General features: G+C 45.9%; 1 protein-coding gene across 1 annotated transcript in view; it reads right to left on the minus strand.

Annotated features, from left to right (window-relative positions):
* Nucleotides 1-9,944, minus strand: part of USP10 (ubiquitin specific peptidase 10) — a 74,914-nt gene extending 64,970 nt beyond the window's left edge. Inside the window, exon 1 of the mRNA XM_035024673.1 lies at nt 9,824-9,944. Within this exon, the coding sequence (XP_034880564.1) occupies nt 9,824-9,844 (21 nt within the window). The 5' untranslated portion in view covers nt 9,845-9,944. The remainder of the gene's footprint in view (nt 1-9,823) is intronic.
* Between the last annotated feature and the right edge of the window lie 3,344 nt (nt 9,945-13,288).

A 13,288-nucleotide genomic window follows, 5' to 3' on the forward strand; every position in this document is an offset into this window, starting at 1 on the left:
TCAAATTATTAACCTCATTAAGTCACCTCAGGGTTGTGGGACACTATGGTTGACATGTGTTTCTTGTACTTTCTTTATTTCCAAGGATCATAAGGAAGGAACAAATGCTTGTTTTTATAAAGATGCTCCCCCCCCCCCAAATAAAGTGAATAATGTCCCCAAATGGCCTTCCCTAACAAATCCATCCAATTCTACCACTGAGGACAGTCAAGAGCTATTTGCCTAGGGGTGCCTGGGTGGCTGAGTCATTAAACGTCTGCCTTCAGCTCAGGTCAGGATCCCAGAGTCCTGGGATCAAGCCCCGCATCAGGCTCCCTGCTCGGCAGGAGGCCCGCTTCTCCCTCTCCCACTCCCCCTGCTTGTGTTCCCTCTCTCGCTGTCTCTCTCTCTGTCAAATAAATAAATAAAATCTTAAAAAAAAAAAAAAAAAAGAGCTATTTGCCTTGCATTAATCCGCCTCAGATGTCCCCAAAAGAATGCCCTACCTTTTCCCCCTCAAAGTTCTGGGGTTTAACATGCTTGGGGTGCTGAAGTGAGCAGAAGTGCTGAATATTCCCAGATCTGGAGGACAGCCAAAAGATTGAAACCTCTGACAGCCCATGAAGTACCTCAACTAACCCCCTGGAAACCATCTCCACCAGCAATGCTAACACAGAGTGGTACTACCACTTTTTAAAACCTGTGGTTTTATTACAAAAACTGTGGGTTCCCACAGACCCCCACCTGCTTACAAGATCAAAGGCAGTCTTTGGCTTGGACTCTCTCGAGGTCCTTCAGCTCTCCTCTGACTCCTGCCCCATCACTTCACCCTAAACATCATTTCAGCCAAAAACCTCTCCCGGGTCCCTAAACAAGCCTCAGGTTTTGGGACTTGGTTCCTCTGCATACTCTCTCCCATATGCCCTTGTCCTCTTGTTTCTCTGTCCAAACGTCACCTTTTTAGAAGAGCATCTTCCCAGCTTTCCCGGATACTCAGTCAGATTGAACTCTTCCTGTTCAATCCACCTTCCACCTCAACATCTCTTGAGCCATGCCACCTCTCTCCACTGCACTCTCCCTGTTTTTTTTAAAAGATTTTATTTATTTCCAGAGAGAGCGTGGGAGAGAGGCAGTGAGAGTACAGAGGGAGCGGCAGGCAGAGGAAGAAGCAGGCTCCCCACTTGAGCAAGGAGCCCAATGATGCAGGGCTTGATCCCAGGACACTGGGATCATGACCTGAGCTGAAGGCAGACGCTTCACTTGACTGAGCCATTCAGATGTCCCCACTGCACACTCTCTATAAACAAAAATCCAGAAACCCTCCTACCTAATCTTCCGATGGCCACTGTGACCCCATTATACCGAGTCTATTCTTCACAGGGCTGTCAGAGAGTGAGCCCACACTGCAACACGACTATGTGGTTCCATGCTATATAAGCCCCTCCTTCCAGGTTTTTCTCAGGATAAAGTCATTAACACCTAAGAAAGCCTATGAGGTTGGACAGACCCTGGTCCGCCTCTCCTCTTGGACACTGAGCTCTGCATACACAGGGTTTCTCTGAGTCCTCTTATGTGCTCTCAATGCCCTCCAGCCACAGGGCCTATGCACAGGCAGTCCGCACTGTCTTACACAGTGCATCTCCCCTAAGGAGCCACTGCCAGGGAAACACTTCCCTGACTTCCCCAGGCCATGCCAACACGCTGTGTCCCCTTCCTTTGGGACACACTTCTCAGCTTGGAATGACACATGCAATACTGTGATTATCTGATCAGCAACTGTGTCCCTCACCAGACAGTAAGCTCCCTGGTAGGAGGGACAATGTTTTTGCTTGTCACCGAATCCTCAGTGCCTGGTACACAGTAGCCCCTCAATAACTATTTGCTGAATGAATGAATGAATGAATGAATGAAAATTCTTGACAATGTTCTTCACACTTCCGTTACAGGAATTACCACCCGAAATCAGGATTCACCAATTAAGCCTGTTTCTCTCCCCTCTGCTACCCTGTGAACTTTTTCTGAAGCACAGGAACTCTCTTCAGCTCTATATTCCTAATGCCCAGGCGCCAGAAATTTTTGTTTGAACAATCACAAAAGATACAAAGTCCTTTATATGTGGTTCTGAATAAAAGTGTCTGATAGCCTACACATTAATTACAAATCAAACAGAATGCTACCCTTGGAAGACCTGATTTTGCATTTGATTAGAATCAGAAGTGGCTGAATGCTGTTGCCTCTGGGGAGAGGGACCTGAGGTGGGCAATGGGAAAGTGCTTTATTTTCTGCCACTGTAGCACTTTGATTAAAACAAAGGAGGGGAGAAGAAAACCTGATTTTAATAAAAGACGGGAAAACCCAGGCTAACTACCAATTCCCCCACTATTCACTCAAGCTGGTAACCTACCAATCTCTCCAACTAAGGAAAGGTTTATCCTCTCAATAACCTCTAGTGAAGATGGGGGACCAATAGACAAGAATCTGAATTTGATTCAGATCTCTTTTTACTACACAAAAACTGGATGGCATGGCTGCTGTAACTGAGGGCTTGAATTCTTCAAAATACCATTTCTTAAAAAAAAAGTGTTTGGACATTTTATTACTCAGAAATTTCTAGAACACTTCCACAGTTCTCAGTATACTTTAACCTCCAGAATATCTGCTCCATTCCCTGGCAAAAATCAGGTAAAAAGAAGAAAATTACTATGCTTGAAGACATGCCTTCTAAAATTTTAAAAACAAGATTTGCTCCAAACAGTTCAGCTCAGTGACCATCTGGCTAAACGGACCATACAATGGAACAACAAAAACGCCCAGGAGAAAAAAGCATGGAAAACATGTATCACCTCTGGAGTTTGTGTTTAAAAAAAATCAATACTGGGGCGCCTGGGTGGCTCAGTCATTAAGCATCTGCCTTCAGGGGTGCCTGGGTGGCTCAGTCAGTTGAGCATCTGCTTTAGGCTCAGGTCATGATCCCAGGGACCTGGGATTGAGTCCTGAATCGGGCTCCCTGCTCAGCGGGGAGTCTGCTTCTGCCTCCCTCTCTCGCTCTCTGTTTCTCTATCTCAAGTAAATAAATAAAATCTTAAAAAAAAAAAAAAGCATCTGCCTTCAGCTCAGGTCATGATCCCAGGGTCCTGGGATCCAGCCCTGCATCAGGTTCCCTGCTACGCTGGAACCCTGCTTCTCCCTCTCCCACTCCCCCGCTTGTGTTCCCTCTCTCGCTGTGTCTGTCAAATGAATAAATAAAATCTCTAAAAAAAAAAAACAAAATCAATACAGACACACCCCACACAAAATTTAGTAATGAATAACGTATTAGCAACTCTTAGTAAGATTACTATCTTTAACGTTTCAATTTGGAAGGGGGGAAACCTGGGTGGCTCAGTCGGTTGAGCATCCAACTCTTGATTTGGGGTCAGGTCATGATCTCAGGGTCCTGGGATGGAGCCCCACATCGGACTCCGTGCTCAGAGGAGAGTCTGTTTCTCCCTCTACCCCTCCCCCTGCTCATGTGTGCACTCTCTCTCTCAAATTAATAAATAAAATCTTTAAACATTTCAGGGGCGCCTGGGTGGCTCAGTCGGTTCTGTCTGCCTTCGGCTCGGGTCATGATCCCAGGGTCCTGGGATCAAGCCCCTCATCGGGCTCCCTGCTCCGTGGGAAGCCTGTTCTCCCTCTCCCACTCCCCCTGCTTGTGTTCCCTCTCTCGCCTTGTCTCTCTCTGTCACAAAAAAAATTTTTTTAATCTTAAAAAAAAAAATCTTTAAACATTTCAATTTTTATTTCATGCATTCACCCATTCCGTAAACTTTCATTGAGGAAGTGCTATGGCAAAGTCACCATGTGAAGCCCTATGTCTTTACCAGTCTCTTGTAGAAAAGCAGTCTGGCAAAGCAGAAAAAAACAAAGAATTCAGAAGGCCAAAGGCCTGCTTGCAAGGCCCTGATCACACATTCGACAGCCATGGGACTTCAAGTCACAAGCCGTCAGGGTCTCACTTCATTCATCTGTAAAACGGTGATGACAACACAGTGGCCATAAGGATCAAACAAGGTACAGCACTTTATAAACTATGAAGCTTACACACTGCACAACATTCCTCAAATGTTGATTACTGTAACATTTAGTGTTTTATTATTAATATGTTCTTCCTTGTCCAATTATGGGATCTACTCAGAAGACCTACTTCAGGTCTCAAATAAATATACACATCTTGGCAGCCATCTAAGTGGAATTACTACTTAAAATATCAAGAGACATACTTTACAACACCAGGCAAGACTCTCAAAAAACTCCAGAATAGGGGCACCTGGGTGGCTCAGTCAGTTAAGCTTCTGCCTTCAGCCCAGGTCATGACCCCACCATTTTGGAATCTTCTTGGGATCGAATGGAGGTGGGGCCTGCTTCTCCCTCCCCCTGCACTTGCGCTCTCCCTCGCGCGCACTCTCTTTCTCTAACTCTCAAATAAATAAATAAAACCTTAAAAAAAAAAAAACCTCTAGAATTAAATTTCACTGTCAAATTCTCTTCCATTTCCCCTAAAGCTTCAACAAGTCATATCAAGACGAAAAAAAATTAAGATTTTCAGAAAGAAGAGGGAGAGTATTTCAATGACATAAGATGAAAGTCTCTCAAGAGAGGCACTGCTTCTCTAGAGTTGTAAGATGTCTAAAATAGGAGAAACCCAAAAAAACACTAAAATCCTCTTGTTATTAGAATACCAAATAAATTCATAAGTTAATTAGTCCTAACTAAATTTAAATGAATATAATAAAATTTAAAATGCACTCCTTATATCCAGGGCAAAGGATGTCATCATGTTTCTGTGAGAACAAGTAAACAATGCAGACTATAACCTGTTACACCAAAATGCAAATCAAAATTTTCTACACAGAATCATCTTAAATGTTCTTGAGCAGTTCCATTTTCAGGAGGTCTGTGGCTTGCAAATGTAACTTACACAGACATCTAGCTTTATTCGATACATTTTACAACACAAGTATTTGTGACATGTACTCATAATAATGCAAAACCACCATTTTTGTGGACAGTGGGAGACCCAAGTGGAGAAAATAGTCTGGAAAGCTGTCCCCACCACTTCTAGCACAACCAGCAGGTCTCATCTCAGAACAACAGCTCCACGGGGGCGCACCATTCACGGCACTCTGCCCTTCCCACCCCAGCCAGCAAGCTGTCTGCATACAGTACAGAGAAATGAAACAATTTTCTTTTTTTAAAGATTTATTTATTTATTTGAGAGAGAGAGAGAGCACAAGCAGGAGGGGGGAGAGAGAGAATCTCAAGCAGACTCCATGCTGAGCACAGAGCCCGACGCAGGGCTTGATCTCACAACCTTGAGAAATGACCTGAGCTGAAACCAAGAGCCAGACGCATAATCGACTGCGCCACCCAGGATCCCCGAAAAAATTTACCTCATAAAACAAGAACAAATGGGGTAAGAAAATCTGCCACCATCATATATGATGAAAAGGGAGCAAAGAAAGCGGGAGGAAAGGAAAAAGGCAACTAGATGTAAAAATCAAGTACCGAAGGTACAAGAGTGGGGATCCCAGCCTTTCTCCCGGGAGCTACTTTCACTTGTAGTGCATCAGTTATGACACTCTTGAATCAGACAGTGTGGGCTTAGGAGACGTCCCTCAAGCCGGTACCAAAAACATAAATTAAGAATTAATCTGAAGAATGACAACCAATAAAGCTGCAGACAAAGCCCCAAAGGGGGGGGTCTGAGAATCACAAGAGCAGCACGCGGACACATGGCGGCAGGCACTGGGGTAACACTCCATGCACATTACCATCTAACAATTCTCCAGTAAGCCTGAAAAGGAAACTCCAGGAACACATGCTCTAATCCTCCCTGCACTACCTTACTCTCCCAGTCCTAAGCCACACCTCTAGCGACTCTCTACCTCACCCACTCTATGCCCAGAAGAGGGCACCCAGAGAACCGTATGTGTCAAGACAAGAGGGCAGAATGGAGTTATTGGCCAACAGGTTCTGGTTTCTCAGGTCTTCTGCTGGAATGGGGTCATGGATGAGGAACTTTCAAATAGTCCGAAAAGAGCCAGCTCATGGAAAGTCTACATTTTGAAGATCCTCACCCAGGTTTATGATCGATTCTATGATGTCTGATCCTTGAAACAAATACTATGAACATACCCCACGGGCTACCTTTATGTCACCTACACTAGTCCTTAATCCAGCCTGTAGTGACAAAAATGGTCACAAACAGACCTCTGGGGGGGGAGGGATCACTTCAATAAACGGGCAAACTGCAATCCAAGCATACGTAAGTCTTTGGAAATGAACATCTACACTGCTGAAGTAGCACTAAAGGGACAAATGACAGTAATCCAATGGCCCGAGGCCAATAAATTCCACTTCAAACAGATTTATCTGTTTTGTGCCACTCTGATACTTGCATGGGAGGCAGTAAATAGAAATGTAACAGCCTAATTACAAATCCAAAAGCGAGCTCTTCCTACAATTTCTCATGCTTTAGTATATTATCAGTAAGAAGTGTCCTCAGCAACCACCTTTCATAATCCACTTGAAAAACCAGACCCATTAACAGCAAATACTCACATGTCTGCAATCAGTAAAAACACAAAGACGAACAAAAAAGAACCCTGATGTAACTAATAATTCAAGTAGAGATGATACAACGTTTCTCAATTACCTGAATATTACACTCCGAACATGGCACAAAGTAAAGATGCCACGAGGTTTGTCATTAAATAATCATTAAACCTTGTAATCCTTTCCTTTCAGTTTTCCTATGTGAACCACTATTTAAATCATGCGGGTTCCACATAAAAGTGCACTGTAATGTATGTCCTAACTTTTGCTCTAGAGAGGAATTTGGAATGAGGCAGATCCGCTTAGCATTCACTGTAATTTCAATAAACAGCGGTCCCAACAAGATGGCTCAAGAGCATGAGGTCAGGGCCCTGGACACACCTCACCTGCACTGCTACTCTGTAAACCAGAGCAGCAACCATCAACTCACAAACTTTAAAGGGCATATCTAGTCTTAGGACATGTCTGGGTATTTTGCTGTCACTGTGCAAAGGAAAATCAGGATCTCCAAATATCCTGCATTTCAGATAATTTTATTTAATTCAGCTGCTATGTGAGACTCTGATAAAAATGTATCTTTTGAGAATTACTAATAGAGCTGTCAGTTATAAACAGATATTCAATGACACAGTAACACTCTGCCATATGCTGTAAATTGGATCCAAGAAATTCCACAGTATAAAATGTGGGGGATCCGCTACTGTGAGGTAATGAAAAGACTGGAGTGAGCCCGCTTCAGAGGACCAGGACAGAAGCAGCCCCGGTGATATTCAAACAGGGGGTAGGCGGCGCTGTTGAGGGAATCTCACTACAAACAACCTCAATGACCACAAAAACCTCTTCTGGTTTAAGGAAAAACTGGTCAGTTCAAACTAATTATGCCAAATCATTTCATCAGACAACAAATATTCATAAATGAGAGATGCACTTACACTTCAACTGTAAAGTTCATCCTTTGTATTTGTTACAATGTTGAAAGCTACTGGCATTAGAAATGTTTCCAAGTTCTGCACTGGTTCACTTCAATCCAGGGAACACGATTCAATCAGTAATAGGGAAACAGGATATAATCTATATAAATTTTCAAAACTGTACCCGTAACCATTCAATTTTATTATAAAACCCTTACTATTAATTTGTGGTTTTCATTCCCAATTGTAAACAAGTAATACACTAACACCGTGCTTAGCACATGGTAAGTGATAACTGTTTGTTGAATGAATGAATGGATGACCACTGACGCTGCAGGATCCTCAGGACCAAAGGTAACTGAATGAAAACAAATTTCTTAAAACGCTCAGCCTGACTCAAGCAGGATACAACCATGAAAGCCTGTCACATGATTTCATTACTTGTTTTCATTACTATTCTTTTAAAAAGAAAATTAAGAGAAATCAAACTAATCCTCTGCCACCTTCTCCATGCTAGAACTTACCAGCATTTAGATCATTCTTAAAAATAAACCCAACAAAAGAATAAACTCAAAGAGTTACTAATATTTATGTTCAGCTGACTTCGGCCACTGCAATTTTCTAAAGATGTGTATAAGCAATATTGTAGTATAAAACATAAACACTAGAACAATGAACGCAAACGAAATTACAATTAGGTTTACATACTGTCACAGCTAATTATCATTTCAATCAATTTGCATTGTAATGGATGCTTATAATAATGGACTGAATTACGGGCACCTGGCTGGCTCAGTAGGTGGAGGGTGCAACTCTTGATCTCGGGGTTGTGAGTTCGAGCCCCACAGTGGGTGTAGAGGCTACTTACAAAAATAAAATCTTGAAAAAAAAACAATGGACTGAATTATCCCTAAACATGTTTTCTTCGTTTCCCAAAATCACTATGCATATTACAGTACACATCAGCCCACAATCAATCTTGTACCTGTTCTTACTAATTTTAATGAGCTATGCACATTAATATTTAAGTTGAGAAAGCGGCAAATACCAAATCTCTTACGAAAATCTTTCAAGTACACATGTGTAAAAATCATTCAAACACTAAACCCCTTTTCGTGTGTTCAAAGAACCATACTAAATACTCACAAAAGCAGATGTACAAGCGAACAAAAAGTTAAAGGGGAAAACTTCTACTGCAAACTACAGTACCAAAAACGTGACAGAATTCCAGCCTCCCGTAAGATCTCATTTAAAAAAAAAAAAAAAAAAAAGGTTCTCGCGTTTTAAATTTCACGACACACGTTAATTACAATAGCTATTAAAACCGACTTCATTTCCTAAAGAGCGAGAAAAACCAATTTACAGAGGGTTAGTATTTACCGGCCACCAGTTTTCCCAGGAGCTACTTTCACTTTCCCATATTTAAATGAAAGCACCCTGGGATGGTATAAAGTGCAGTAATCTCTAGGGATTAGATGTCGAAAAACCAGGGGTCTAGAGCGAACGTGAAAGGTAACACCACGTGAGTAACTGCAATACCACAAAAGTAATTGTAACGGGGGGCGGGGGCTCGACTCTACACTCACGTCCAGCTCCCGAGAAGAGAAAGGTGCCTTCTACCCTTCTTCCCACTGCGGCGTTACAGTACACGGCCCCTAAACTTTAGATACAGCTGAGACAGGGCGCGTTAGTGTCAGCCAGGCTGGGATGGATTCGTGCAAAAGGTGTCACTCTGGTGCAAGTAAAAGTACGGTCCTGGCGACTCAATTTCCAGTTCTCTTTGCAACAGTCACCTAAGGCTGCTCCTCGGCGACTCGAGTCCGTAAACCAGAAAAGCAGCAAACCCCCCGCGGTCAATCAAGCTGAGGAAGCAACCTTCGGGGACGTGTGGGCAGCGAGGCACCCCCACGCCCTGGGGTCCCGCTCGGCGCGGAGCAGCGAGCCAGGCGCCTGGAGGGCCCTTGCCGCTGCGGGGCCTCCCGCAGCACCCCCTCCCCGGCTGCCTCTCCGGGGCGCCCAGGGCCCCTCCGCACCCCCAGCTCCCCCGCGGCCCACCCGGAGATTAACCCCTTCGCGTCCCCGTGCCCTCCGCGGGGGCCCGACGCCCCTCCCCGCTGCTCCCCCGCGGCCAGGCCCTGAGGGCTCCGCGCGGGGCGGCGGCGGGCGGCCGGGGCGCGGCGGCGGCGGCGGGAGGCCGGGGCCTAGTCCGGGGCAGCGTGTCCCAGCGCCCTCCCCCACTCCCACACGCTCGCTCCGGGCGGGGCGCGCCCGCCCGCCCCGGCGCCGCCCGCCGCGGCCTGGGGCCGCCCCCGCCCGGGACGCGGGCCGCCGGCTACCTGCGGGTTGCGGAGGGCCATGGCGGCCCGTTTCAATGAGCCTCGGCGCTCGTCCGACTCCTCACGCTGCTTCCCCCGCCGCCGCCATCTTCTCGCCCGCACATACACACTCGCATCGGCCGCCGCGCCTGCGCACTGGCTGCGCGCCGCGGGGCGCGGGGAGGCCGGGCGCGCCGGGCGCGTGCTGCGCCTGCGCGGCCGACAGGTGGGCGTGCGCGGCGGGAGCCGGCCTGGTGGCCTGCGAGCCCGCGCCCCTCGGCGTCGCCGGGCCCCGGGCGGCGCGCTGGGGGTCCCGGGCCCCGGCAGCGGAGCCAGAAAGGGGAAGGACGGGGGGCGGAGGTGGTAACGCCAAATCGCCCAGCCGGTCCGGGCTTCTCACCTGCTAGGAGGCCACCGGGTGCTGGGCGGGACTCGCGACAGTCCGAGCCCGAGGCCGGCCCGGGCCCCGGAGCCGCAAAGTCTCCCTGGGCCGGGGTCTCCCAAGCGAGCGCCGAAGGTCCCGGAGGAGTCCCCCTGTTGACGGCGATAACACTTCCGTCCATTCATTCATTTATTCACTCTTCATTGCACAAACATTGCCTGCGCGCCCACTCTGTGCCACGCCTATTGCCAGGCAGTGGAGAAAATTCAAATAAAACGCACGCGTAAAGCGCTCAGCATTGGGGCCTGGCGAATTGTAAGCACGCAGGAAGTGCGACCTATTACACACATACTTGCACGTATGCAGACAGACCCAACTTCTGGGTCACTGGACCCAGCAACAGTGAGCCCCCTCCCCGACCACGCAGTTTGCCATCTGATTCGGCCCCCTTTCTGGGTGTGTGACTGCGGACATGTTACTTCTTTCTTTCAGCTTTGTCTTCCTCACCTACGAATGAGACCAGTGCAATTTCTTACCTCAAAGGATGTCAGTGAGGATCGTATTGGATGAGTGCGAACAAACTGGCCAAGAGAGCCAGCCCTCAAAAAAAAAAAAAAAAAAAAAGTAGCTACCGTGATTATTATCCACACTCCTTATCATTGGGTTCACTTGTTCAACAAACGTACACAGAGAGCCTACTATTGCCAGACCCCGAGCTAAGAAGCAGAGATCAACAGTAGGATCCATTGCTACATTCTGTTAAGACAGAGGGCCTGGTCTTTTCAACAATGGGACACCATGAAAAATATCAGGGGGAGGGAGGATATTGCTCTAAAATAAAAGAGCTAAAAATATAACCAAATACAATGGGTGAATCGGGATGCTGGTGTGTTTTTTAAGTGAATAGATATCTTTTGACAGTCAGAGAAATTTGAGTATGGCTCGTTACTGGTATTTGTAATGGTATACTAAAGATATTGTGCAAGTGTGAGAGAATGTTCTTATTGTTAGAATATGCCTCTGAAGAATTTCGGGATGAATGTCATAATGCCTGTGAGTTCTTTTTTTTTTTTTAAATATTTTATTTATTTATTTGACAGAGAGCGAGAGCAGGAACACAAGCAGGGGGAGTGGGAGAGGGAGAAGCAGGCTTCCTGCCGAGCAGGGAGCCTAATGTGGGGCTCGATCCCAGGATCTTGGGATCATGACCTGAGCTGAAGGCAGACGCTTAACGACTGAGCCACCCAGGTGCCCCTGTGAGTTCTTTTTTTAATAGTTCACCAAAAAACAGTGTATAAAGACAGGCAGCTATACATAGAAAGCAAATGAGGAAAATGTGAACAATTGGATCAAAGTGGTACTATCAACTTTTCTGTATGTTTGAAAAAGTATATAACAAAAAGCTGGGGGAACAATATAATATTGTATCCATGCTTTGGTTACAAGAGAAAAATTATATCTGCATGTGGATAAAGACAAAGGGATACAAAAACCCAGTGGTGTTGTTATGGTGGTTGATGTCTGATTTTTATCATAATCGTGCATAAAAATTAAATGGGACCTAATTCTCATTTTCAAATCACCCACAGAGATATTAACACATGGTTTCAATACAAGGATGTAGATGGTAAAGAGAATATATCAACAGTTAACCCTGGGCCCCCCAGTGCTGAGTAGGCCCTGGTATTTGCAACCAGTTTAGGGGCATTGGAGGAACCCAGAGTCAACATAGGCCTGAATTAAGATCTGGACTCCTTCACTCACTGGTTGTGTGAATGTCAGCAGGTTACTTAACCTTTCTGTAAATCTTTTGTAAAAAGAGGTATGGTAGGGAAAATAATACCAGCCCCCTTCCCAACCCAAAAATATCTACGTCCTAATCCCCAGAATCTATGAATACATGACCTCACATGACAAAAAGAACTTTACAGATGTGATTATATCAAAGACCTTAAAATGAAGAGATCATTCTGGATTATCTGGGTGGGCCCAGGTAAGCACAAGGATCCGTATAAGGGAAAGAAGGAGGAGGCTGGAGAGTCAATCAGACAAGGAAATGTGGCAACAGAAGCAGAGTGGGGGGAGAGAGAGAGATTGATCTGAAGATGCTGTGCTGCTAGCTTTGAAGGTGGAGGAAGGGGCCGGGAGGCAAGGGATGCAGGCAGCCTCTAGAAGTTGGAAAACCCAAAGAAACAGATTTCTTCCTAGTTCTTCCAGAAGGAACATAGCCTTGCCCACACCTGGATTTTAGTAAATCTTCTGACCTACAAAATTGTAAAATAATCATTTGTAAACCAGTAAATTTGCAGTCATTCCTTACAGCAACAATAGGAAATTAACACAGGGAATAATATCCCCTACTTTGCAAACATGTTGCCAGGAGGACATGAAGTGATGGCTCAGCACGTGGAATATGGTGCCTGGCAGTTTTTAACTGCTGTTCAACAAATAGAAGGGACTTTTTGTTATACCTAGGGAGGGTGTAAGTGTTCTCCAAAGAGGTAACACTTGAGCAAAGTCTTGAGGATTATGTCTTGAGAAGGGATCCGTATTTCCCCATCCAAACCATTAGATAGGGGCACCTGAGTGGCTCAGTCATCACGTGTCTGCCTTCGGCCCAGGTCATGATCCCGGGGGGGTCCTGGGATCTAGCCCAGCATCGGGCTCCCTGCTCAGCGGGGAGTCTGCTTCTCCCTATCCCTCTGCCCCTCACCCCCACTCATGCTCGCTCTCTCAAATAAATAAATAAAATCTTTAAAAATAAATAAATAAATAAACTTGTGGATACATGGTCTGACAAGCAGGAGTTAATTCTTGGATTCCCAGAAGACAGGCTATTTTTTTTTTAAAGATTTTATTTATTTATTTGACACAGAGAGAGGGAACACAAGAAAGGGGAGTGGGAGAGGGGGAAGCAGGCTTCCTGCTGAGCAGGGAGCCCGATGTGGGGCTCAATCCCAGGACCCTGGGATCAGGACCTGAGCCGAAGGCAGACGCTTAACAACTGAGCCACCCAGGTGCCCCATGACAGGCTATTTCTATTAGGCCTTTCCTACCTGGAAAATTCTTTTCTGGAATTCTGAGGGTACAGAGGAATACCACTA

The sequence above is a fragment of the Mirounga leonina genome, unplaced genomic scaffold (assembly GCF_011800145.1).
Source record: "Mirounga leonina isolate KUSES-001 unplaced genomic scaffold, KU_Mleo_1.0 Mir_180, whole genome shotgun sequence".
NCBI classification, from domain to species: domain Eukaryota; kingdom Metazoa; phylum Chordata; class Mammalia; order Carnivora; family Phocidae; genus Mirounga; species Mirounga leonina.